At 50.7% G+C, this 26,801-nt stretch overlaps 2 protein-coding genes across 4 annotated transcripts; one reads left to right on the plus strand and one right to left on the minus strand.

Annotated features, from left to right (window-relative positions):
- Nucleotides 1-3,279: 3,279 nt before the first annotated feature.
- TEX261 (testis expressed 261) lies at nt 3,280-12,190 on the plus strand. 3 transcript variants are annotated; one of them, XM_023732849.1, is made up of 7 exons: nt 4,889-4,948; nt 5,035-5,059; nt 5,996-6,075; nt 7,212-7,365; nt 9,371-9,438; nt 10,159-10,261; nt 10,435-12,190. In XM_023732849.1, exons 3-7 carry the CDS (start codon nt 6,067-6,069, stop codon nt 10,548-10,550), a joined length of 450 nt encoding a protein of 149 aa, XP_023588617.1. In that variant the 5' UTR covers nt 4,889-4,948; nt 5,035-5,059; nt 5,996-6,066; the 3' UTR covers nt 10,551-12,190. The 3 variants fall into 3 exon arrangements, with proteins under 3 accessions (XP_023588616.1, XP_023588617.1, XP_004369285.1); XM_023732848.1 differs by lacking the exons at nt 4,889-4,948; nt 5,035-5,059 and adding an exon at nt 3,280-4,268; XM_004369228.2 differs by having other exon boundaries at nt 4,930-5,059.
- Nucleotides 12,191-14,034: 1,844 nt separating this feature from the next.
- Nucleotides 14,035-19,683, minus strand: ANKRD53 (ankyrin repeat domain 53). Its single transcript, XM_004369371.1, has 7 exons — nt 19,619-19,683; nt 19,371-19,526; nt 19,132-19,258; nt 18,586-18,785; nt 17,103-17,267; nt 16,524-16,644; nt 14,035-14,712 (listed from the first exon to the last, which is right to left on the minus strand). The coding sequence occupies exons 1-7, from the start codon at nt 19,681-19,683 to the stop codon at nt 14,035-14,037; spliced, it is 1,512 nt and encodes a 503-aa protein (XP_004369428.1).
- Nucleotides 19,684-26,801: the final 7,118 nt, after the last annotated feature.

Below are 26,801 nucleotides of genomic sequence, written 5' to 3' on the forward strand. Positions count from 1 at the left end.
AGATCCAGCCCGCTGGCCAAATGGCATATGATGACTATGCAGACAGAACCACCCTGACAGCAAAAGCAGGTGACTTTAAGAAACCAGAGAAAACCACATGGGCTCTGGAGCCAGACTGCTCAGATTCAAACCCCAAATCCTCCAAGCACTAGCTGCCTGACCTTGGACAAGGCATCGAACCTTTCTGTGCCTCAGTTTCTTATCTGTGAAAAGGAGATAATAACAGTACTACTCCTACGTTGAATGTGAGTGTTAAACGGGTTAATACGTGCAAATCACTTACGACAGTGTCTGGCACAGAGAAAGAACCCCAATAAATATTAGCAGTTACTGTTTTTTGAGGAGGAGGTCCATGTGATATTGAAATAGCTAGTTTCCCTGAGAACTTCCTCATGAAATATTTGGGAATTGGCCCTCACACATGCAGGCATCAAAGTGTATTTGATGCATTTGAGTGAGTGTATTTGTAAAAGTTAAAGCAGTATGTGTAACATTGGGATGAATTTATGCATACTGAGGTCTGTGTGCCATCAAGTCAATTCTGACTCAGCAACCCTATAGGACAGAGTAGAACTAGCCCATAGGATTTCCTAGGCTATAATATTTGTAGGAGAAGATTGCCAGGTCTTTTTTGCCAGACAGCGGCAGAAGGGTTCGAACCTCTGACCTTTTGGTTAGCAGCTGAGTGCTTAACCACTGTGCCACTAGGGCTCTTCTACTGAGGTCCGTCGATATTTAAATCAGCCAACTGGTCAGTCACCTTTGAATCCACAAATCCTTCTCACTCTTGAAATTTTCGAGTCCCTTGAATTGAGCACATGGCCCTCCTGTTCCCTCCCATGCCTCTTTCAAGGGGAAGCCTGGGTTTGCCCCCCTTCTTGCTACCTCCATGCCTAAGCACAGCTCCCAAGGAGCCTCCCACAGCCCTACCCTGCCCTGCACTATTGGGTGGGCTTGATTCTTACCCTTCCTGGGAAATCATGTCTTCTCCCTACCCACTGTCCAAGGGAGAGCTGGTCCTTAGCCCTGGTTCCCAGGAGCCAGTTTTGGTTCTAAGACTGTGGGGGAGTGCCCAGTCTTAGAGTAACAATCCTGGTTCAGTCATAGGTGAATGCTCTTAACTTTCAGCCTCAAGATTTCCCTCATCTACAATTCTGGGGAGGGATAGGGATACATTGATATTTTCCTCCCTCCCTAGGAGGATAATATTTAGGAATAAGTAAGACCAATTGAGAGTTTACGGTGCCTCTACTCATTGATGTTTCCGTGACTCAAATACTCCAGTAGAGAGGATCTGTGCACGAAATTCCCCTATTGGGCCTCTCAGGGGTGGCCAGGTCACATGACCCAAGATTAGCCAACCTACCTGTCAGGCACTACCAACAGTGGATTTTCTCACAAAGGGACTGGGTAATCGACAGGAAATTTGAAGCATCCTAGCAGGTCCAGCAGACTTCCTTGTCTAACTTCACGAGGCGGAGAAGGTGGAATCAAGACTATCAGCCCAAGGCTGATGATTCCTATGAGGTAGAAGTCAGATATACCTCCTCTCTCCAACCTTTTTACCGATTCTGACACCAGCTGTCCCTCCATGGCACTCCCTACTTCTCTGCTGGGTTTGAGAGTTCATTGCAGTGGCCACACAGAACTCACAGTTATGGGGTTTATTAGGAAAGTACCAGGTTACAACTCAGGATCAGGATCGACAGGCTACAATTTGGGATCAGGATCAAGAAATGTCATAGATTGAATTGTGTCCTCAAAATATGTGTCAATTTGGCTAGGCCATGATTCCCAGTACTGTGTGGTTGTCCTCCATTTTATGGTCTGATTATCTTCCGTTTTGTGATGTGTTGTAAATCCTAGCCTCTGTGCCTGTGGTTATGGTCCCATTTGGGAGTGAGCTGTCCGTTATGTTAATGAGGCAGAATTAGGTCATCTTAATGAGGATTAGGGTGGGATGCAATACTCTTACTTAGGTCACAGCCCTGACCCGATGTAAGGGGAGTTTCCCTGAGGTGTGGCCTGCATTACTTTTATCTTGCAAGAGATGAAAGGAGACAGAAGCAATCAGAGAGAGGGGGACCTCCTACCACCAAGAAAGAAGAGCCAGGAGAGGGGTGCATCCTTTGGACCTGGGGTCCCTGTGCTGAGAACCTCCTAGACCCCGGGGAAGGTTGATGCCAAGACACATGGAGATCTCAAAGGAGTTGCCAGGCCCACAAATGATGTTGAAAGGAGACAAGAACCTTCCCCCAGAGCTGACAGAGAGAGGAAGCCTTCCTCTAGAGCTGGCACCCTGAATTTGGACTTCTAGCCTCCTAAACTGTGACAGAATAAATTTGTTTGTTAAAGCCATCCACTTGTGGTATTTCTGTTACAGCAGCATTACCTGACTAAGACAGGAAGCATGTAGACAAAGTCTCCCTTCTTCAGTGCAGGATAGCTCTCTCAGCTCCTCTCAGCTGTGCAGGGCTCCTCTCAGCCCCCTGAGAACAGGATCCTTTCGGCTTCCTGAGGATAGGCCTCCTTTCTTGGCCCTCGGCCTGGCCTCTGCTCTGCTCAGGCAAGTATTACAAAGCTCTTTTAGCTTTGCCGATAAGTGCCCAGGAGCACCCCACTCTGCCAGCAATCCTCCTACCTGAAGGTGCTCAGCTCTTTGTTGCTCCATGGGTCCACAGGCCCACTGTAGCCACCTTGCTCTGTGGATTGGGAAGCTGGCCATGCTATCATGCAACAGTCTTCTGGTTCTCTTGCAGCTGTTTCTCTGCCACCGCTTCTCACTGTCTTCAGTATTATAGCTCTCTCTGTCTACTTGGTCTAGGAGGTTCTCAGTGCAGGGACCTCGGTTCCAAAGTATGAGCTCCGTTCCTGGCTCTTCTTGATGGTAGTGAGGAGGACTCTTCCCGCCTCTGGGATGGCTCATTTTAAGCCTAGTGGAATGGCAAAACTGTCCAATACCCTCGTTAGGGCTCCATATACCTTATTTGCATAGTCCCACTCCCATAAGGGTTCCAGTCACCTTACTTGCATTATTAGCAGACTATCCAATCCCCTTGGTGGGCCACAAGCACCTCATTTGCATAGTCCCACCCAATCATTGTGTGAGAGTCACAAAGACTATGGCAAGAAGGGCCATAGTAAGTAAATCACTGCACTGCAACTACAAACATTTTAATTTTAAACTTTATTTTTGAATAGGTAGTAGATTTACATACATCAATGTTTTTAGGATATAAAAAGACATACATGGAAACTCTCTACTCTTGATCCTCCCCACCGTCACCCCCAGTTCTCTTCCTAGGGCCAGCAATGTTGCTATTTTCTAATGTTTCCTTCCAGAGATATTTTACACAAAGAAATAAGCACATAGATTTTTTTCTCCCCATCCTTTTGCTTTTTCAAAAGGAGATCCTCCTATGTGGGTACATTAGGAGCATCCTCATTTTTTTTCTGTCTGTACTTTATGAGGTACCAAAATGTACTTAACCAGTTTCCTATTAATGAACATTTAGGTCGTTTTTAGTCTTTTACAGTGTTGAATGAAGAGACTTGCAAATAAGTGCATGGTCCTTTAAGGTCCCCACTGGTCGTTAAATGCATCCCTCAGGATTTCTTAAGTGGAATCTGAGAACTCCTTGGAGGTCTGCAGACAGATTCAGGGAGACAAATTCAAGGAGCCTGGAACCTTGGAAGGGAGAAAACTTCCATCTTTATTTTCCCCAACCTCTAATTGAAATTTAGCATTTCACATGAATGCAGACAACAAACTTATAGCAGCGTTAGCAGTATCTGTGACTGTCTCATATGATTGAAGATGTCTTGAAATATCATTTACATTCATCCCTACTTTGGCATTAAGGTAGGTAGTTATTTTCAATATGTTGTACATTAATAAAGAAGCACATACACTATATCACAAATTTCGTTTAAATATTTTATACCGGCATTTCAATATAATTGCTTTTCTTTGTAATTTTACGTATTTATTTTATGCATAAAAATATTATTCTGAGATAAGAAACATACCAGACTCCCAAAGGAAAAGGTTGAGTCCCAGCTACACATACTTTTTTGCATGTCCGGCCACTAGATGGGGAACTTCGTGGCAAGGACTGCCCCGTTCCTCTTTGCCCCCTCCCTAACTTTCCCAGAGATGAGCAGTAAATGCTTTCAGCGCCTAGTGGACACCTTTTGCATGCCTGGCACTGGAGGAGATGCTAATGATACAAAGATGCGAATACACCTCAAAGGATCTCAGCCTAGAGGTACAGTTAAGCCTGAGGATGACTGATGAAAGGCACCCCAACTTCTATGTTGCTTCCTAGATATGTGACCCGGGGCAAGGTAACCTCCCTTGGCCCCAGCTTCCTCATCTATAAAACGATCTATGTCATCGGATCAATTTCTACCATGAATATATGGCATTTAGCACACTGCCTGGCACACGTTAAAAAACCAAACCAAACCCGTTGCCGTCGAGTCGATTCTGACTCATAGCGACCCGGTCCCTGTTACCTGCAGTAGCAAGGAAGCCCTGTGAGGGAACCTGCCAGGAACTTCCGGCTGGACGTTGCTGGGGAGGCGTGAGACTGCTCACCCCTGCCCTGGACCCCTCTCCTAGGTGGCGTCGGAGTGTGCCCAGAGGCGCGGGGGGCTACAGTCTGAGCTCCTGTATGAGCGCCTCGCCCCCGCCCCTCTAGACTGTTCCGCCTCTCTTGGGCTGCAGTGGCGGACCATTGCCCCCGTGCGGACCGCGGGAGCTCGCCCTGCCACGGGGCAGCGGCAGTTGGCCCTCCTTGCCGGCGGGCGGCGCTAGGCCGGACCTGGCCGGGGGCGGTGCTCGGGCCGGGCTCCTCTCCGCAGCCGCGCACGGCCGTCTGGCCGTCCGCTGGGCGGGGACGCGGCTGCAGCAGCGGCTCCGTGTTGCCGGAGCCGAAACACACAGGCCCGTCTCGGCGGCCGGGGGGCGGGCGGGGTAGGGGCGCCATGTGGTTCATGTACGTGCTGAGTTGGCTGTCGCTTTTCATCCAGGTGGCCTTCATCACTCTGGCCGTCGGTGAGAGTGCGCGACCCCGGCCCGCGCGGGCTTCTGCCCCGGCATCTGTGCTCGCCGAGGGTCGTATCTCGAGGGCGCTGGGGCGACCCCTGCCCTGCGCTCCCTACCTTGGTCGCCCCCACCCTCCGCCCTCCTGTCACTCCTGGTCCAGCCCCTCCTACGGACCCCAGCAGCCTGGCCTGTCTGCCGGTCTTTCCATGTGTACAGAGTCCGCCTCAGTAGTGCCAGGGAGATGTGGACTCGAGTGCTCCTGCCTATGCCCGCGAGCCACCAACCGCTGTCGCTCCCACCCACGCGGATCGACCGCGCCGAACTTTTCCCCGGCTTCTACCGCCGCCCTTTAGCCTCTGACCGCCTTCTATTTGTGCTGTCTGCCTTTGACACTCTTTCACTCTCTGGCTGGTTCCTACTCCTGATCGCAACTGAAATCTCACCTCTTCCTGAAAGCCCTCCTTAGGGGGTTTAATGTTCCAGAAGTGTCCTGTACTTCCCCTAAAGTAGCGTTTCTCACACTGGCATCGTCTGACTCCCCTTCCTACTCACTGCTTCCCCTCCCCCAACCCAGCTGGATGAGCGAAGGGACATGTCTGTCTTTTTCTGTAGTATCCTCCATTCAGCCCAAGGCCTGGCCCATACGAAATGCCCAACAGATAATTATTGAGTGAATGAAATTCCGCTTTCTGGGCCAGTGGTTAACGTTGTATTGAGGCATCAAATACAGGCTTCCATTCCCTTTTATGAAATCTCCCCTTAGTTTCCTTGATACAGTTTTACTTTTCCAGACTTGGAAGGGCAATGCATGGGTTGTTTGTTCCTGACCTTCTCCAGTCCATGAAGGGTTGATAGGGACCTAGCTGCAGAGAGGGGGATGACCAGGATGGTGGGAGTAGCCCTGGCTAATATTCTCCCTTCTTGCCCCTCTCCCCTTTCTCCCAGCGGCTGGACTCTATTACCTGGCAGAACTGATTGAAGAATACACAGTGGCCACCAGCAGAATCATAAAATACATGATCTGGGTAAGTGGCAGCTTTTCCCCTTCTCTTTTTCACCCTACTTCAAAACGAGGAAGTGGAGAAAGTTTGGCATGGATGTGAGACCTTTGTCCCTGCTGTTTCCTAAGGGTACCACCCCTGCCTCCCTGGCCTGTACCTTGTCTTATGGGTCTGCTCTCAGTACCAGGTCTTCCCTGGTCTCCTTCCTGAAGTAGCATTGCTTCACTGCAGGCCTAGTTCTTGGTTCGTTAAGGTAACAGCTGCGTGTACATTCTCTGTTGACAGGACCATGGCTTTGCCACTGCTGTCTTCCACTGTCTGTAGCCCCTTGCTCTGCTCACAGCATTTCAAACTGAGAGGAACCTTAAGGACAGTTTTGAGTACTTGCTCATTGACCTCTTTCTAATACGATTAAGTGACTTCTTCTAAGAGGAGAGCACCTTCCCCGGGCCTGGCACTGCCCTTCCTTCAGGAAGACTTCTCTTCCTGAACACATTGCTGGTAAAGCCACAGGAGTGACTGCTGGTGGGTAGATTGCCACCAGTTGCAGGAAAAGCTTGGGTTGGGGTCGGAGGAGTCCAGTGCCCCTCACATGGTGTCAGCAGCCGTTTCCACTCTGGACATGGCCTGGGGTTGGGAGTTAGTGGTGGAGACAAGACCATAGCACTTGGCTGTGGGTTCAGAGGTCTGGCTGTTAGGTGTTGGTACAGGAATCAGACTTCCATTCAACCATCATTTGTTAAGCCCTGACAACTGTCAGTCCTTCAGAACAGTCTTTTCAGACTGCAGGTATGATTTTATTTTCAAGTTATGTAATCAATTCAATAGATCATGGTCGGCATTTAAAAGAAAAATGGAATAGAAAAGATTAGAATTGAAATTTGAGCTTGATCACATGTATGTATATGTGTTGAGACCATGGTATAAAATGTTTTTTTACTGTGGGTTGCGGTCAAAAAACTGAGAAATGGCATTAAAAGATGCTGCCCTTGGGGAGCTGAGAGTCTTGGTGGATTAGCAAGACTTGTGACTGTGAAACAAGAAGAGAGAGAAGCATGTACAAGACAAACTAGTGCTGCCCAGAGTGAACAGGGGGCTGGTGAGTTCAGGAAGGCTGCCTGGAAGAGGCTCCTTGAATTGTGTGCCTCTGGTTGTTTCAGTTCTCCACGGCTGTGCTGATTGGCCTCTTCGTCTTTGAGCACTTCCCCACCTACATGATTGGCGTGGGCCTCTTCACCAACCTCGTCTACTTTGGCCTTCTCCAGACCTTCCCCTTCATCATGCTGACCTCGCCTAACTTCATCCTGTCATGTGGTGAGTGGGCACAGAGGAGGGGAGGCAGCTGAGGTGGTTGGATGTGCCATCTCAGTCTTGGGCACTAAAGGGGATACATAGAAAGGAGGCAAACCACTGAGGTCCTCCAGGAGGCCAGGCTGATTGGGAAGACTGAGTCCTCACCCTCAAGGAGCCTAGATCCCACCCTGGCTCTACTGATGAGCATTTGTGGGTGAGTTGGATCAGGCAGGGAGGGCTTTCCCAGGGAGATAAGTTCGAAGAGGAGTTTGGGAATGGAGAAGAGGTTGTAGGTTGACTAAGGCAAGGCCCCAGGCTGAGTAGTTACAGCCTTAAAGAAGTCACTTGGCCGGGAAAAGCCAAGCCCTTCTCTGGCTGGCAGGTGGCCACTGTCCAGTGCTCTGGCCCAAAGCCATGATTAAAACTGGAGCCTCATGGGGCTGTGAGCCCCCTGCAGACACTGGCCTGAGAAACAGCTTTATTTTCTGGCTGCCTTTCAGCCTGGACTAGTGTGAATGCCACATGGTGGGGGGGGGGTCCCTTTTTTAGTCTCATTCTCATTGGCTGCAGTGCCTGGGGGTTGAGGAAAAAGGAATGTATTTGGAGGACCCTGGGCTTCTTGCCTTGTTGCTGCCATCACTTTCTGACCCTAGGAAGTCACTTGCTTCTCTGGGCCTTTACTTCTCCATCTGTTCAAAGATAATATGTTCCTGACTGAACTGTTGGGAGACTCAGCTGGCACATAGTAGGTGCTTCTAGATATTTGTGGAAAAGGTTTTGGAAAGTACTTGGTTACCAGGATTGTCATTTCTCCTGTTAATTGTTACTGATCATCTTGGCCTTTGGTCAGGCTATCAGATGGAACTGGGATTTTTTAGCGCTACTTTTCTACTTCGGTGAGAACCTAGAAGGAGAATCTTACCTACATGGAGGGCACAGTGTTAGAGCCAGGATTGGTTTCTTCTCTGAACGCCCTGGTGTGGTTTCACCAAAAAATTTGTTCAACAGGGGTTTGTGTGGGGAGCCCTTCTGTATCTACTGGTCGGGGGGTTCTTCCTGTTTATCCCCCATCCCCCAGCAGGCTCCCTTGGATTCCTTTTGTTCCTCCCTGTCCTTCCCTTCAGATGCCTGAGAGAGTTTTCCTGCAAGATCTTGTGGGCGCCGGGCACCACCGTATCTTCCAGTATCCCTTAGGCCTAGAGTGTGGCTAGGCGTGGCAGAGGTGTGGTTTTTGCCTTAGAAGGGGAGAAGGAAGAGAGGAGAAAAGAGACATGGCAGTTGTGTGGTGTGTGAGCGGTGTTCAGTTTAGGGGTATGTGTCTTTTCCAGTGCCTGCCCTTTACCTTACCATGGGAACAGGCAGTGATGTCTGTCTGTAGGCAACCTGGATCCTCAGGCACTCACCTACTGTCTCTCTTTCATAGATCCTGCTGCACAGTTAGGAGCTGTGGGTCCAGAACTGACCAGTTCAGACTAGGGTGACTTCCTCTGGGGCAAGATGGGGAAGGACACCCCCCTCAGAATTTTGAGGAACCCTGAGACTGCACCCCATAGCATCTAGCAAACTGCCCTTTTATCCCTGAGGAATGATCGCCACTTTATTTGGGGACCTTCTCCCTGCTGCCCACTTTGCAGTGGAATCTCTTGGGGGAATCTGACCTGTACACCCATCACTTCCCTCTACCCACTGCCCTTGCGGAGCTCTTTAGGACTCATACCCACTAAAAACCAGGTTAATTGTCAAGAAATTTTGGTTCTCTAACACCGGAGTCTCATTTTTATAATATTTAGAGAGCTTTCTTACCTACCTTCTAATTTTACTCTTAAATGCTCTCTGCAGTGGGTAGGTTAGACAGATGGGAAACTGAGCTCTGGAGAGTAGAGTACTTGGTCCAGAGTCATCCTATGAGTTGGGTATAAAGTCACGACCAGGACTGAGGGCTCCCAACTCCCACGAGCCTTTTGAAGGTTAGAAGTCCAGCTTTGTGTTATTCTCCGAAACTGACTGACTGTCCATTCCCTCACAGGGTTAGTGGTGGTGAATCATTACCTCGCGTTTCAGTTTTTTGCGGAGGAATATTATCCTTTCTCAGAGGTAAGAAGTGTTCAGTAAATCAAACTATTAATGATGGGGAGGGAAGAGGACTTGCATGATTTGCTTTGTGAACTTAGGTATGGTTTGAAACTATGAGTCTGTGCAGGAATTACATGTTAAAAAACAGTACAGATGATTTGAGAAAGCAGTGTGAGTGAGGCACAGAGGGAGCCCTTTGGCTGAGGCAGGAGGGTATACCTTCCTCCAGTGGGTCCTCTAGGTTCCCCTTCCCTGGATTCCAGCCTAATGTCTTGAGGTCAGGAAGAGGCACTGGGGTGCCCTCATAGGGCAGGGGTGGCCTGCAGCCCTGAGCCTGAGCTCCCCCCAGTGACCTGCCAGGGTTTTGCCCTCTCAGGATTTCTCAACACCCTGCTGCTCCCGTTTGGAGCCTCAGGGAAGAACAAGGTCACAGCTTTGGGGAGAGTGAGTCAGTCATGGCTTTGCCCTCCATCCATCTCCTCCAGTTCAGAGTCGTTGCTTGTCCTAGTGACCCAGATTTGAGGATTATGGCCACACTCGGTCATCTCAGCCTCTACCTTTCCCCACTGTATTATGTCCATGTCGGAGGATGTCCCGTCCCTGCTTCCCGGGCCCTGGTCCCCTTCAGAGTCAGGCGTGGGGCCTTCCATCCACTCTCGACCGCCTAAGCCACGACGAGCACACCGGCACTACCCTTGGCCCCTCCGGACGCTCCCTCTTCTCACTCTGTCTCGTTGCCAGGTCCTGGCCTACTTCACTCTCTGTCTGTGGATAATCCCATTTGCATTCTTCGTGTCACTGTCGGCTGGGGAGAACATCCTGCCCTCCACCATGCAGCCAGGAGGTGAGAAGGGGCTTGGTTGTAAGGGACCAAGGTTGGGGGTGCCAGCAAGACCTGAGTTGGCTGAGGACCAGAGCCAGCCCTGTGGTGGAGACTCATGGCCTCTGTGTTGAAGGAGCTGTGGTTCACACTCAGACACACACACTTATTTCCCTGCCTATCCTATGTCTCCACAGATGACGTGGTCTCCAATTACTTCACCAAAGGCAAGCGGGGCAAACGCTTAGGGATCCTGGTTGTCTTCTCCTTCATCAAAGAGGCCATTCTACCCAGTCGTCAGAAGATATACTGACCCCCTTGGGGAGGGGATGTGGGGGCAGGATCAGGAGGGTGTCAGACCTCTGGGCCTCTGCACTAGGTTGGAGCCGTGAGCCTGGAAGGCACCTCCCCCCAGCCCTGGCCCTCCTCCCCTTGACTCTCCCTGAAGCTCTCATCCCCACCCTCCTTGAGGAGCTCAGCCCAGCCCTGACACTGCTACAGGCTGTGACCTCAGAGGGCACAGGGAGGGTAGTAGAGCCTGCTTAGCCAGGAGGCCGTGGTCCACCTGGTTGTGTGAGAGCAGAGTGCCCCGTGGCCCTCCCCTCACCCTTCCATGGTGGGTCAGGAGGGTTCTGGCTCTGCTGGAGCAGGCAGGGCAGGGTTCCTGAAGCTGGAGAGCAGACAGTGACAAGTTCTCTGGGCAGATGGCCGTGGGGAGAGGCCATGGCTTGGCACTTCCAAAAGAAATACTTTTTGCTGTTGAACTGTGATTTCTGTCCAAGTGCTGAATCCCGTTTTGAATAAAGATTCTAGGTGGCACTGTTTGCCTTAACATCCAGAAAGTTCATCTACCTTTCTTCTTGCTGACCTTCTGCGCTGGACTGAACTGGCTTTTCTGCTCCAGGGACCCCTTCTTCAGTTTTGGGTCCCTTCCTAAGGGACTGTTCTTATAGCCCTTGGTGGGAAGGTGGCAGGGATGAAGAGCAGAGCCTGGTCAGGGGTGGGGAGTGCAGGCAGCTTTTCTTAGGCCCTTCCCTTTGCTTCCATCTCTCCTTTCTCCGAGGCTCCATGTGGAGCCCTGGTGGCACAGTGTTTAAGAGCCTGCCTGCTAACCAAGAGGTTGGCAGTTCACATCCACCAGCTGCACCTTGGAGACCCTATGGGGCAGTTCTGCTCTGTCCTATAGGGTTGCTATGAGTCGGAATCAACTCGACAGCAACGGTTAAGGCTCCATGGCTGTCAAGCTGGGAGTAGGAGAGGGGACAGTTTAGGACTGGGTTAGATTTTCAGAACATCTGCAATATCCTATTTATAAGTTTTCCTCTGAGGAAAATGAGTGGTTTCTGGCTGAATTCTATCTCAGGCTCAAGGAGAAACTGAAGATAAAAATTGGCTTCCAGGCAGCCTAGGCTATGGCCCGTTTTTGAAGAAATGGGGCTGGTGGGGAGGTGATTTGTCACTCTAAGGGCACACAAGGGCTGGCCCTCTCTTCTGTGTGCGCTTGGCTCCTGGGGAGATGATCTCAGCTTTCTAACAAGACGGGCCAGGCCCCAGGCACAGACCAGCATTTGTTGACCTTGCACTCTAAGTACAGTGCCTTGCGAGTACTCAATAGTATATATTAGAACGAAGTCCCCATGAGAGCCATTACTGGCCATGTCCTATACCTCAAAGCCAGGCGGGCAGGTGTGGAGACAGACTGCACACATGGAGTACCTTGAAGCCACTGGGAAGACCCATGTGCTGGAAAATCTTTACATCATGCCTGAGGTCCCACCATAGCCTTTAGCATTTCCCATTCTCTTAAAAATACCAGCCTTCCCCTTTCCCTGGGAGGAGTAGCACATTCTGGTCTTCATCTGTCTGTGGGAACGAGCTTGTCAGCCCCTTTCCTTCTGTGCAGACAAGGACAAGGTAGAAGACACTGGGGGCAAACCTCATCTTCACCAACGGTCTGGCAGCTGGCTCTGCTGTCTCCTGCTGTCCACTTCTTTGTCCCTCACCCAGACGATGTGGCTTTGCCCCCTTCTACTCACTCCATTGCTCTCATGGAGATTGCCAGTGCCCTTCCTGTGCTACAACCAGTGGACCCTCCCAGTGTTTTAGCTAATGTGGCTGATCACCCCTGCTTCTTGAATCATACTTCCCCGGCCTCTCTGGCATAACACTCAGCTGGTTTTCCTCCTACCTCGCTGGCTGCTCCTTTCAGTCTCCTATGCAGGCTTCTCCACTTGCCCCATGCACGATGGGGCTTCTCAGGGTTCTGTCTTGAGACAGGGAGCCCATCCATGCTGGTGGCTTCAAGGACTCTGCCAAGCAATCGAGAGTTGACCTCCAGCGCCAACCTCCCTCATGATCTTCTGAAATTATGGGTACACAGACAATTCAGGTTCATGGCCCAGGTGGCGCTTGTTGCTGTCCTCACAAACCTGCCCCTTTTGGGTACCTGTCTTGGCCCGAAGATCACTCACGAGCCAGACCAGAAACCTGCTTTCCATCCCTGCTTCCTCTTTCTGCCCTCACACCCAATGTCTACAAACTGTCAACTCTACCTTCTTAACATCTCTTGATTTGAGCTACTCCCACTGCCATCAACTTTCACCTGAATTTTTTGTGACAGCCTTCTGCTTCTCTATCCCATGGCCAGAATTGTCTTTCTAAAATGCACAATTGATCAAGTCACTCCCTTGCTCAGAACCTTCCATGGCTCCCCACTCCCCTCAGGATAAAGTCCAGACCCCTTAGCATGGCTTGTGAGACACGTGTGTCCTGGTCCCTGCTCACCTCTCTGGCTTCATCACTTCCTTCTTGCACTCTGGGTACCAGCCTCCTGTATCCAGAGATGCCATGGCACGCTCCCTCTTGCCACTTTGATTCCCCTTTCTTCCACTTACGTGGGTAACTTCTCTGTCAACTTAGATTTCACTTCCTGCAAGCAGCTTTGAACGTTCCCTACCCCACCCCCACCCCACCACTTGGATCATTCTGGGCTTACTTTTCTGCTTACTGGTCTGTCTCCCACTAGACTGTAAGCTCTTTGAGGGCAGGGACTGTCCTTCAGTTTTTGTATTAACAGTGCCTGGCTTGCTGCCTGGCACATAGAAAGCACTCAATAAATGTTTGTCTAATGAATGAATTGTCGTGATGCGTACAAGGGACAGCAGGGAATCCAGGATCGCTTCCTAGAGGAAGTGTAAATGCTTTCACGGTTTCAGACTGAAGCCAGATCCTCCCTGTCCCCAGATATGCTGTGCTTCCCTCAAATGCAGAAACCTCAGCGGCAGCTGGAAATGAGGGATGGCCGCCCACGTAGAAGGGAAGCCCATGCCAGGGTGACAAATTAATTGTTCTTTACCCAATTCTGGACCTAGAGATGAAGAGTGAGGCATGGAGCCTGAAGCAGGAAGGACCTAGTCTGAACAAGAGGCAGAATTTCTCAGTGGTCCCTCTGTCCTGGAAGCCTTGTCCCTTGTGGGTGGGTGGGGGGCAGTGGGGACTACAAAGCCACTTTTACAATGCTAGGCCCCTGGAAAGTGACTGATGCCCCACTCTGAGCCCTGGGGTTCTTTCCTAAGCTGGATCCCCTCTGGAGCCCAAGATTGCTTTATAGAGAGAAGGCAGCCCTGCGAGCTAGCCTGTTGGGGAAGGGAGCAGCTCCTGTCCTTCGGCTTGGGGGTGAGGAGCCAAGTGTGTATGCCACCCCCACCACCACCCCCCGGCAACATGGAATTGTCACACCCAGCCTTCACTGAGCTGCCTCAGGACCAGAGGCTACCAAAATAACTTAATGGGGAAACTTAGGGGGAGGGCAGGATGGGGAGTCCTTGATGAGCACGCAGGGCTGTCAGGAAGGTTTCATCAAATGTCTCACGCAGGTTCATGGCCACAGTGTCTGTCCAGAAGGTGTTGTTGCCCAGGCGCCACTTCTGGGGCACGTCCCTCAAGCTGACGGGGTAGAAGCCCTGGGGTACCTTCATCCTATATGGCTGCTGCGAGGGGTACAGCTCACGGACCACTACTTCAAAAGGCAGCTGGGGCACGGGTGCCACCAGGCGGCCAGTGACTGTGTGCAGCAGCGCACCTCCTTGCCTGTCCGGGCTCACCTTCACGAAGTTGCATAAGTCGTGCTCCCGGGTGGGGTCTGGCTGCACGCCCAGGCGGATGCCCTGCAGGTAGCTGGTCTTGGTGGTGGGGAATCTGGCAGGGTTACTGCATTGGTCCCACAGCATGGGCCGCGTGACTGTGGGCAGGCTGTACAGCAGGGATGTTCGCGCTACCATGGGCTGCAGCGTGGGCTGCGGCTTGTGTCGCAGGCGCGCCTCCAGGAAAGGATGCGACCCAGGGCACTCGGGGGTCTTTGTAGGGGCAGTGGCTGAAGGTGAGGCACCAGGCGCCTGCTTGGTTTTGCTGGCCAGCAGCAGCTTGCAGCGGAGCCACTTCTTGAAATCGGCTTCATTCAGGGCTTCACACTCTTTCTGCAACAACAGAGGGCACAAGACAGTCGTGGAGGGCTGTTCCCACTGTGCTGCTGGGGAAGGAGGCCCTGTGGCTACAGCTGTTGTAATCTTCTAGTCTAACTGACCAGATACAGTCCTTGCTCCAGAGGAGTCTAATGGGAGAAACACCTGCGTTATGGGGAGACAACTTTTGCCCTAAGGGAGCCCCTGGGTTGATGGGGGAGACAAAAGACTCTCCCATAGGGGAGCTACTGCCTCCAGTCTAGGTGAGGCTTCCAACTCTGCCCTAGGGGAAGCCTCCAGTCTGGTGGGGGAGATGACCCCAACACTACCCCCAAAGTAGCCCCTCATCTGATGGTGGAGACATGTCCTGCCCTAGGAGAGTCTTTGGTCTGAGAGGGAAAGGCAAATGAGAAGTAAAAACTACATCCTTGATCCTGGAAGAAGAATACCAAAAGGTTTGTGCCTGGAACTGGACGGAGCTAATCTGTTTAGGCGTCTTGGAAGTTGTGGGCCTTGAGAAGTCAGGAGGGGAGGATACACTTGGCTGGCTCTGCAGGCTGGGCAGCGATGACTCAGTCTAGCTCTGACCTTCACTGGAGTTGAACCTTCAACTTGTCGTCACAGAAACTCTCCCCACTCCATCCTGTTGTCTGTGTCTGCAGCCTCGGTTGCTAAGGTGGTTTGGAGATTGACCCAGCTCCAGGAGTAGGCTCTGATTAGGCTAAGCCAATCATAATAATGCCATCAGCTTTGCCTCAGAACTAAGTCAATCAGCATATGACTTTCTCCTAGCTCTAGGTAAGTGAGAGATGAGGGGAGATCCGCAAGGGGCTTCTGGGAGAGTTTAGAGCCCCAGGAACAGTGTAACTGAGGGCTAGGTGACACTGACAAAGAGGAGTATAGGGCTGAGAAAATGAGAGATGGAGCTGGAACAAAGCTGGAGTACTAGACTTAGCCAGCCCTGAAGTACTCCCTACCTCTGGACTCTGCTTGTGATCCCCAACACCTTCTTTCTGGGTTTTGCGGTTTTTGCATCCTATGTAATTACACCTGCTTAAAATCCTGTAGTTACTCCCTCTTTCTTTCCCAGCTAAGGTCCTTCATGGTCTGGGCCCTTGCCAAAGCTCTAGCTTGTCAGTCTCCAACACGCACCTGATCCCCCTGCCGTACTGAATTTGCACTTCTCTGCATACTCCATGCTCCTGTGTGCCCCTGTGCTTTCCTACAGGTCAGCCCTTCTCTACTTCACATGGCCAACTGCTGCCCATCTTTAAAGACCCCTCTCAAGCATCATCCCTTCTAGGGCACTCTTCCAGACCGCCTCCTCCTCTCTGGGAATATAACCTGCCTCCCCTACTAGATTGCAAGTTCCTTGAGTGTGGGAACCACATCTTGTTTGCGTTTGGGGCCTCAGGGTTCAGGTGCCTAGCACAGTGTGGGTGCTCAGGGTCTGTTGGAAGGAAGGATGGATCTTTTTAACCAGAATATAAGTCCTGGTAGAGGCAGGGCCTGGGTCTCAGAGGTTCTCCTCCTCATCCAGCAGAAGGTAGTGCACTAGGGGGAGCTCCATGGGGTCTCCATGAGTTGGAATCTCATTGACAACTGGTACTGGTAACTGCAGCTGTACTTGCTTTTTAACAGAGGACAAGACTTTCGACCTAAAGGAGTGGGTTATAATGGTGGAATTTCAGCCAGAGTATGGGTTAGGGGGAAGGCTCTTTCTGGGAGGGAGTGCTTCTAACCACACTATGTGGGTCACTGCCTCCTCTGTTTACATGCCTGGGTAGCATCTGATACCTGGCACCCCTGCCCGGCCTACCCCTTACTTGATACTCAGTCAGGTAATGCCGCTCCAAGAGGATCAGCCTGTCCTTGAGCCTCTTCAGGTCCTGCATCTCACGGGCAAAGTCCTTCTTGTCCCGTTTCCACATGGCATCCTTCAAGAACCTGGTGCAAAGGTAGGGGTGTGTCATCCCATAGTGACTGAGCTTCACTGTGGGCTGGGAAAACTGCCAGCTTCTGAGTACCTGGATAGGGGTGAAAGGGAGCTGCCAGAGACGAGCAAGATGACCCACTCCCACCGCCCAGGGCCCTCTGGCTAACTACTTCCTTTGAGGTGAGAGGAAAATGTCTCATGGCCTCACCACCCTTCGGCTGAGGAGCCAAGGGCCCTGGGCAATGAAGGAGGGCAATGCTAAACCCAAAGGGGTGAGGCCCTGTGGAAAGGTCTGGGAATAATACCCTGGGCAGGGGGCCTCTTCAGCAGACTTACTCCCCAGCCCATAGAGGACAGGCCACCTGGCTTCCCAGACTCTTAAATGCTTAGCCTGGGGAGAAAGCCTTAGGGAAAGGGCTGGGAGAGAAGGAGAGGAGTAGCAGGCTGTGGGTGGTTCTCACACCCTCACCGGGCACAGGTGCGGTGGTTCCATATTTTGCATAAGTCGATGGGTTTGCAGCCCGTGGCATCTTCGGCATGGACATTGGCACCATTCTCTACCAGGACCTTCAAACAGCCCAGCAGGCCCTCACGGGCTGCCACATGCAGGGGAGTGCAGCCATTTTGTGTTTGACTGTAGGGGGGAAGAGGGCAAAAAGGAAAGACAAAAGGCATCTGCCCATCAGATAGGTGGGCAACCCACTCCCAGGCCCAGCTCTGCCACCAGCCCACTGGGTGTCCTGGACCACGTTCCTTCTCCTCTCTGTATCTCCATTTCCACGACTATAGAAGGAGGGATTGGACTAAATGGACAGTAAAAGTCTGATTATAAGAGGTTATAGAAGGTATATGACAGTTCAGAACTGCTGGAGGGAGAGCTGGGTTGGCGGGAACTCACAGACTTTGCCTTATCCACTCTTAAACCAAGCACTGCAGCGCCATAGCTCATAGGCCTGTACAGTCTGCCCCTGCCTTTTCCTCCGTCTCTTCCCTTGACCTTGCCCCACTCCTTCCCAACACGTGGCCTTTGTGCAGGGTGCTCCCTCTGCCTGGAATACTTTTCCCTGGCTCTTTGCATGGTTGGCTCACTCTCAGTCTTCAGGTCCCAATTTAAATGTGCCCTTCTTAGAGGTGACAGCCCCTTCCAAATGAGAACCTCTGCCCTCTTTACTCCCCACGCCATCACCCTGCTTATTCCCTTCATAGCCAGTTACCACGTTCTGCCATTATTTTATTCATTTATTAGTTTGCTAATTTGCCGTCTGCTTCTGTACTAGTATGTCAGCTTCACGAGGGCAGGGACCATTTCATGTGTTCACTGTTGTTATTCTCCAAACCCTGGCATAGTGCTTAGCCACAGTGCATGCTCAATAAATACTCTGAATGAATGCAGTCTCTTATATGCCAGGAACTTTCCATGCAGTTCTCAATCATCACAATAGTCCCACGTGATAGGTACTACCATCCTCACCATTTCAGTTGAAGACACTGATTCAGTGGTTCCCAAACTTGGCTGCAAATTAGTAACACCTGGGGATCTTTTAAGCTTCCTCCCCCCCTACCCTCGACCAAAGCCCACCATCTCAGACCAATTATATCACAATCTTTGGGTTGGAACACAGACATTGGTATTTTCGAAGCTCTCCAGGTGATTACAATGTACAGATAAGTTTAGCAACCACAATCATGAGGCTTAGAGGTTGAGTGACTTGCCCAAGGTCCTGCTGTTTGCTAGCAAGCGGCAAAGCTAGGATGTGAACTAGGTCTGTCTTCTCCCAAAGCCCAATCTCTTAACCACTACGCCATGTGGGCACACTGACTGCTTCATGTGAGACTCATTCCTTGTCACCCTCCACAGGCCTTCTGCCTGTCCTGCATGGGTCTGCCTGCCTGAAGAGGGGTTCCTGCCTGCCCAGCCTGCAGGCCACCCTCCTGATGCTGCTTGGACTCACGCGTTGATGGCCGCCTTTTTCCTGAGCAGATAGTGAATGCAGGGGAGGACCATGGTCTTGTTGTCCCTGTGGACAACTAGGTGCAGGGGGGTCTGGCCATTGTTGGTGGGTTGGTTCACAGGAAACTTGTACTCCTCCACCAAGACCTGCAGGCATGCAAGCTTGCCCCGCTGGGCTGCAAAGTGGATGGCGGTGAAGCCCTGTAGGGGCCAAAAGAGGGCAGGGGGAGGCTGAGCAGGATTTGGGGCCCCAGAGTCCACAACCTAACCTATATAGCAACTTCTTGGGATTGCCCTTTTCCCTGTGCCCCTGGGAACTGCTCACTTCCCTCTCCCACTCCAGGTGTGTGCTCATCAGCTCACCCTACCTCGCTGACACAAAGTGGCCCTTCCATGGCCAGAAGGTGAATTAGGATGATCTACACAGAAAAGGACATCTCTGGATGCTCCATAGTCACATCTTCTTCTGGAGGCCACTATGTGAGGAGCTCTTTGCAGGGTAGGAGGGAGCTCGGTCCTTGTCCTCACTCTCCAAGGCCTTCCTTACCTTGCTGTCCGCTGGGATTTCCCCAGTGTTTCGGTTCAGACAGAACCGCAGCCATTCTACGTTGCCCACCGCGGCAGCGAATAACTCATAGTTGCCAATCTCCCCCTGGTCGGACTCCTCGTTGAGGCTAGAGTGAACGCGGGACAGGAGGTGAGCAAGGAAGGTGGCGGGGTGCCCCCTCGGGGAGGCTGGGGCGGGGCTGCGGAGGGGCGCCTGCGTGGACGAGGCCAGTCACTTGCGTCCGGAGGCGTTTCTGGAGGCGAGGCCAGGGCTGCCTGGACTGGAAGGCCGTGAGGAAACGGCTCGCCAAGGCGCCTCTGGGGAGGTGAGCCCGGCCTCCATCCCGCTCCCCGGGCTTCTCGCTCCGTTCGGTCGATCCCCGCCCGCCCCAGGCCCTGCTCCTCCAGGAGCGCCGGGGGACGCCGAATGGGTCTCCCACGCCCCTGCCTGCGCTCCCGCAGCCGGACTATCTTTTCCCCGGTCCCACCTGAACTGCCTAGAGGCCAATTCACCACGGGTGGCCTTCGAGAGGGCTTTCTCCGTCTGCCGCATGGTCACACGTGGAGTTGGCCAGGACTGGGCTCCCCCGCCTCGCCGCCCGCCGAGAACCGCCGGTGCCGCAGGGCCCCCAGCAGAGTCATCAGGCGGCCGGAACTCCGAGCCGGGCGGGGCAGGCCTTCTCCCCGACCCGCCACGACCTCCCGGCCGCTCCTCCGCTGCTGGCCTCCCTGCCCCGGCGTCGGTGAAGAACTGGGCCCCTCTCTCGCTCGAGGGGCGGAGCCCAGACCCCTCCCGGCCCCGGCCTGCCTGCGGCTCCCAACCCGCCGCGGCTCGGCTTTGGGAGAAGCCACCTGGGGCGGCTTCTCCCGATACAACATTCCCCATCCCAACTGTCGCGGCCCACTGGTCTTGGAAGCAACGTCAAACACACTAATAACGACAACCACAAGAAGACATTTATCTTTCGTTTCTGATTATAAAAGTAATAAATGCCGATTGTAGAAAACAGAGTACCGTGAGGAAATGAAAAATCATAATCCCACCGCCCACAGAAATCAGTCTATTGGGATAGATATACATATCGTATATGCATTCTGGTTCCTCTCCGTTTATCGCAATATGATGAACTAGCTCCCAGGATCATTTCGGGTACTTAACATACGTTATGACGCAACAATATCCCAGCCATTGTAATGGATGTGCTGTAATTTTACGTGTGCTACAAAAAACATACTGGCTCATCTCTGGTTATTTTGTTAGGATGGACTCCTGTAAGTAGAATTACTAAGTCAAAGGGTCTGAACATTTTTTAGCTGTTGATAACCCAAACCCATTGAGGTCGAGTCGCTTCTCACTCATAGCGACCCTGTAGGACAGAGTAAAACTGCCACATAGGGTTTCCAAGGGTGTAACCCTTTACGGAAGCAGACTGGCACATCTTTGTCCTCCAGAGTGGTTGGTAGGTTCCAACTGCCGACCTTCGGTAACTGAGCACTTACCACTGCGTCACCAGGGCTCCATTAGCCGTTGATACATGCTTCCAAATTGCCCCCCAGAAAGATGTGATACTCATTCATGCTTCCACTTGGCAGTGAAAGAGATTCATTGACTGGGCAAGTAACTGGGCCTGTGTGTCTTGGTTTCTGCATCAGTCAAATTGGGATCATAGTACTTAGTTCACAAGGCGTGGAGCAGTGTTAACAGTGTAAGCAATGAGAATGGCGCTCGCAGAGGAAGTGCTATGAATTTGCTATTATTAAAAGAGGAACTATTCAAACCATTGCTAGCATTTGGATATTGTGATTTTAAATCTCTGCTTACTAATTTGGTAGTGGAAATGGTGTTCTTATTTGACTCTTTGATTACTAGAAGGGTTAAACATTAATTTTTATTTATTAAAAACTAGTAAACAAATACAATTTATTTTCTTTATAATAGATTATTAATTTATTTTAAATTATCTTCTGTAAGCTCTTTATTCACATTGTTCTTGACAGTCTTACTGTGTTTCTTATTGATTTGTAAAACTTATTAACCTAGTAATCCTTTAGTACAGGGAGCCCTGGTGGCACAGTAGTTAAAGAGCTCAGCTGCTTACCAAAAGGTTGGCTGTTCAAATCTACCAGCCCGCTCTGCTAGAGAAAGAAGTGGCAGTCTGCTTCTGAAAAAATTACAGCCTTGGAAACCCTATGGGGCAGTTCTACTCTGTCCTATAGGGTCACTATGAGTCAGAATCCACTCAGTGGCAATGGGTTTGGTTTGATTTTTTTTTTTAACCCTTTAGTATGTTATATTTGTTGTCAGTACTTTTCTTAGTTTGCCTTTTAACTTTTCACAACACACTGTAGCTGAGCAATAAATGTTTATTGAATCCGTGTTGAGCCTTATCGAACCATCCACATCCCACTCCTCAGGAGGATGACACCAAGCTTATCACAGAGCTACTGACACCCTGGTCAGCTCTGGGCATGCCTGACCACACCTCCCACTTTTCACCACTTTCTTTCCTGTGCACCCCAACATGCAAGTATTTCCCCTGGGGAAATCTAAGGAGGGGAGAGGATCTCTTAAAACCATTATGAGTCAAGCAGGGACAAAGATTCAGATTCTCTACCAAGAAATGCATCTCTTTTCCAGGAAAACCTTTTCCCGGAACTCACTGCCCCCCCCATCCTCAGTGGTCAGTGCCCCTCCCAAGGGCCTTAAAAACCAGCAGATTATGCTAGCTATCTGGTCCAGGTGGGGCCTTAGCAAATGGCTTCAAATTAACTTAATTAATTAATGTAAGGTAATATAGCATTGCTTTGTAGGGACAAAGATTTCCTGGTAGCTGGGGTATTTTGTCAGCTACTGTTGCTTCTGGGGTATTCGGATCTTAATAATGATGACAAGACCCTGTGTATATGTTGAGGTTGGAGGGTGCGTCTCAGGACCTCTTCAGGTTCACCTGGGGCATCTTGCAGTCTCTGTACGGTGGTTTGCAACCCTGGCTGTACATTAGAATCACCTGGGGAAAAAATACCAATGCAGGGGTCTCATGCCTAAAGATTCGGATTAACTGATATGGTCTGGCGCCTGTCAGTTGCTATTTTGTAAAGCCACCCAGGGGATTCTCACGTGCAGCCAGGGTTGAGAGCCACTTTGAGGCATTCCTGCCTCAGTCCTCTTCCTGGAGAGGCTAGAGGGTGCAGGTGATCCTGAGGGGGCAGAATCCTTCGGAGGAAAGGATGTCCCACCCTAAAGACCCCTTGGCCATAGCCGTGCAGCTGGGCAGGGAGACAGCACCCGGTATAACAACAGAGATGGGACCATAGGGAGGGCTTGTTGTTAGGCGCCGTGAGTAGATTTTCAACTCATAACAACCCCATGTGACAGAGTAGAACTGCCCCATAGGGTTTTCTAGGCTGTAGTCTTTACAGGAGCAGATTGCCAGATCTTCCTCCTTCAGAGCTGGAGCCGATGGGTGGGTTCGACCTGCCAGCCTTTCAGTTAGCAGGCGAGAGCTTAATAACCGTTGCAGCACTGTTACCCAAAGCTGGTCCTGCCCGGTGCAGCTTCTCATCAATAAAGACACACTGAGGTGAGGAGGGAGGAAGAGCGTTTATTGCAAGCAGGCAGGCAAGGAGCAAGGAGGTGTATACCTCAAATCAAGCTCCCTGAACAAAGGGAGGCAGAACCTTTTATACCGTCCTTCACAGGAAGTACATTACAAACATCACGGACCACATAGGTTATCATGGTGTGCAGGCACAGTAAGACAAATTGCATTTTTTTCTTTAACTGTACAGAAAACGGCACATAAGTCCCACCCTGGGTGGAGATTTTAATATTCAATTAGGTCTTAATGAGGCTTAAGTTACTTTAGGACACTTTTTTTTTGACTGATTTAAGGTAGAAACTGAGCCACACACAGCGCTATCACTCAAGGTCTTGATGATAATGGACCGGAGGAACAGGTCTTGCTTGATAACGACTGAGCAGCTGTTGGCTGTGCTTGCTCTCACCACCAGGGCTCCTTATGGGGAGGGCAGACAGCAGAAAACTCCAGGGAAAGATTTGATTTCCTCTCTAGAAGGGTATAGCAAGAATATGGCTCTGGGGCAGCTGATGTCTGCAGTTCCCAGGCAAGGGAGATGGAAGGTTGAGGGGAGGAGGCGCACATACAGAGAAATGGAGACAAGACCTAGAGAATGTGTTGTCTCCTGGTTCAAGGCGCAATGCCTGCTCCTTCCCCCACTCTCTAAACCACCTCAGGTTCCTTTTGAGGCTTAAACTAGTTTGGATTGAGTTTCTGTCACTTTCATTTGCCTGATTAGCAAAAATCTCCTGAGGTTAAATCCTCCTGAGGGTCAAATAATTGGTATCAGTGTAATGGTCCTGAAAGGAGCTGTGTGGACCAGGGGACTGTGAAGCTCCAGGGGACATTGGAACCTGTCTTGGTGCTGCTCTCCCAAGGGCAAGCGTGTATCTCAGGGAAATGGCCAGGTAAGGAAACTAAAGAATTATGCTTTAAGTGCTGGGCCAGTCTGGGCAGTGCACACCCTCAGATGGGCCTAGGACGGGGGTGGGGCGGGGGGAGGCAGGCAGGCACTCACTTTCACTGTGGCCTGGCAGGGTGCTTGCCCAAGGATGGTAGCAGAGAGACAAGGGATCTTGGCTGTGAGCAACTGGAGTCCTCTGCTGGTGGGTCTGGGTTCTGGTTGTGGTAGTAGTTAGGTGCAATTAATTGTTAAGTGCTGGGCTGTTAACCAAAAGGCTGGTGGTTTGGACCCACCCAGTGACTCCACGGGAGTAAAGACCTGGCCATCTGCTCTGATGAAGATTATAGCCTAGGAAACCCTATAAAGTCGCTATGAGTCAGAATCGACTCAGTGGCACACAGCAACAACAACAAACAGGACTGACATTGGTCAGCACCCTGGGGGATTCATTTGTAGTTGTTAGGGGGAGGTAAACACTCCCATCTAAAGGGAGAAGGAAGCTGGAAAGGCAAGTCCTAATAGGGTGGAGAGGGAGTGCCAACATCGTGGAACCAGATTTGGAGGAAGGCAGGTATCTGGGTACCATGTGATGGGGATGAGGGGCCTGCTCAGGACAGGGACAGCAAACCGTATCTCTTACATCAGATTCCCAAGTTGTGTGCTCACTTCCCCAGTGTTCTCCCCATATCCTGAATATGAATGGTCCTTTTCTTCAGCCTCAGAGCAGTTCCAAAGGATCAGCAGAGCCCTAGCTGGGCTGGTATCTTCTCCCCTCCACGAGTCTCATAGATCAGTTGCCTTGAGGCTTGGTTCTAGGTGAGTTATTTAGTCAGACTAGCAGCTGAGTATCATGCTTAATTCACATGATCCCATATGGGACCCAAAATGTAATTTCAATGTTTCCTGGACTGCTGAGATCAAGCCCCTCTGCCTAACTTCTACTTCTGGAGTGGTAGCAGTAAGACAGGGCTAGAGCCATACAGCCATTTTTCTTAGCCTCAAGACAGCCCCTCACCCAGTCCATTTCCTAGATTTCCTTATTTTCCTCCTCAAAACCTCCTTAAAGAGAAACAGTGACTGGCCAACCAGAATATGCTGAAACAGGTCCTGCTCTCCATCCTGGCATTCCAGATGACCTTTAGTTCATTAACTGCTTCATGCATGGTAAATTCTCCACCCCTGGGTGGAGAGCTGACATACTAATGAACAAAAATGACTAAGTTCCTCCAGCGCGGGGAATCGAACCGGGGTCTTCGAAAATGCTTACTCATGCTAAAATGCTCCACGCCTGTGTGCGCGCCATTTTGTATTCTGAAACTGATCCTGCCTGTATGAACCAGCGTCAACAAGCTGCTTGCCAGGCAGTCTTGGATGGCAGGGGACCTCGAGTGTCTCCCTGCTTGGCCAACCGGTAAAGTTGCCTTTCCTTTTCCCCAACTCGGTCTCTGTCTTTTTGGCCCTGATGGAGTTACACCGAGCAGAGCCTGGAGTTCCCCGCGACAGCACGAGGAGCTCTGGGGACCCACTTCCCAGGAAACAACCATAGCTGGTGAAAATTATGTAAAAAACAATAATAACCATTTAAAGTCTCTGGAATGAATGGACACGGGGAACCCAGGGTATAAAGGGAAAGGGGGAGAGTGCTGACACATTGTGGGGATTGCAACCAAAGTCACAAAACAATTTGTGTATAAATTTTTGAATGAGAAACTAATTTACACTGTAAACTTTCACAGAAACCAGAAAACCAAACCTGTTGCCATCGAATTTATTCCAACTCATAGCGATCCTATAGGACAGGGTAGAACTGCCCCACAGGGTTTCCAAGGAGCAGCTGGCAGATTCAAACTGCTGACCTTTTGGTTAGCAGCCGAACTCTTAACCGCTGTGCCACCAGGGCTCCCTTCACCTAAAGCACAGTAAAATTTAAAAAAAGAGAATTTTAAAGTTAAAAAAAAAAAAAGAGTCTGGCCTTTGCAGCCAGCAGAACTGGGCTTTAAAAAAAGTCTCTGGAAATTATCCTAAGGGCATACAGCAAAATGAGGAAACACGTAGTCCAGAAAATCTAAATCTCAGAACAATGAAAGTCTGGAGTGCTTAAGTCATAACCCACTCACTCCCTCTGCAGCCTCTCAGTGTGATGACTGACGCTACAATCCAAGTGAGTTTGGCCAAGAAAATAGGACTGTTTCTCCCCTCAGCACCTGCTCAAAGGATATAGTATCTGTCTTAGTCATCCAGTGCTGCTGTAACAGAAATATCACAAGTGGATAACTTCGACAAAGAGAAATTTATTTTCTCACAGTCTAGTAGGTTACAAGTCCAAATTCAGGGTGTCAGCTCCAGGGGAAGGCATTCTCTGTTGGATCTGGGGGAAGGTCCTTGTCATCACTCTTCCCTTGTTCTGGGAGCATCTCTGCACAGGAACCTTGGGTCCAAAGGACGCACTCTGCTCCTGGCACTGCTTTCTTGGTGGAATGAGGTCCCCACGTCTCTCTGCGTGCTTCTCTCTTTTATATCTCAAAAGAGATTGGCTTAAAACACCATCTAATCTTGTAGACCTCATCAGTGTAACTGCTGCTAATCCATCTTATTACATCACAGTGATAGAATTTACAACACACAGGGAAATCACATCAAATGACAAAACGGTAGACAATCATATAATACTGGGAATTATGACCTAGCAAAATTGACATATTTTGGGGGGACACAATTCAATCCATAAGAGTATCTTACTGAGAGGAGCAGGCCACCAGCCAGCCTCAACCCTCCCTTCCACAAGCTCTGAGTTGTAGAGGCTAAATTCTGGTGAATGCAGCTGAGAGAGTGGGGGCTCCCTTCCTTCACCCAACCCCCATTCATAGGGCAAGAGGCTAGATCACAGACATGGCAGGCTGAGAATATTGGAGTCCTGATCCCCCTTGCTCCTACTTGCTTACTCATAGGGCAGAGATTCAATACTGGGAGATGCATGCTGAGAATATCAGAAGTTACTGCTCCCACCCACAGTCCTGTTTATAAAGCAGGGGTATCACTCTGAGAGAAGTGGAGCCCTAAGTTCCAGAGCAGGGACTCAGGGATTATGCTATGGAGGAGAGTGAGTCCTTAAGAATTGAGAGCTCCAAAACTCTTCCCAAAGACCTACTTATTTGAAAAAGGGTATGTTTCAAATAGGACAAGTTTAAG

The sequence above is a fragment of the Trichechus manatus genome, unplaced genomic scaffold (genome assembly GCF_000243295.1).
Source record: "Trichechus manatus latirostris isolate Lorelei unplaced genomic scaffold, TriManLat1.0 scaffold00004, whole genome shotgun sequence".
Taxonomy (NCBI): Eukaryota; Metazoa; Chordata; class Mammalia; order Sirenia; family Trichechidae; genus Trichechus; species Trichechus manatus.

What these genes read in the sequence shown, in the direction of transcription:
- ANKRD53 (XM_004369371.1), bottom strand. Translation starts at nt 19,683, where the DNA reads ATGCGGCAGACGGAGAAAGCCCTCTCGAAGGCCACCCGTGGTGAATTG. An exon ending in CTCCAGAAACGCCTCCGGAC is followed by an intron (nt 19,259 to 19,370) that starts GCAAGTGACTGG and finishes CGTTCACTCTAG; the next exon opens with CCTCAACGAGGAGTCCGACC. An exon ending in AAATCCCAGCGGACAGCAAG is followed by an intron (nt 18,786 to 19,131) that starts GTAAGGAAGGCC and finishes TGGCCCCTACAG; the next exon opens with GGCTTCACCGCCATCCACTT.
- TEX261 (XM_023732848.1), top strand. Translation starts at nt 4,094, where the DNA reads ATGGGGAACTTCGTGGCAAGGACTGCCCCGTTCCTCTTTGCCCCCTCC. An exon ending in TCATAAAATACATGATCTGG is followed by an intron (nt 6,076 to 7,211) that starts GTAAGTGGCAGC and finishes TGGTTGTTTCAG; the next exon opens with TTCTCCACGGCTGTGCTGAT. An exon ending in AATATTATCCTTTCTCAGAG is followed by an intron (nt 9,439 to 10,158) that starts GTAAGAAGTGTT and finishes TCTCGTTGCCAG; the next exon opens with GTCCTGGCCTACTTCACTCT.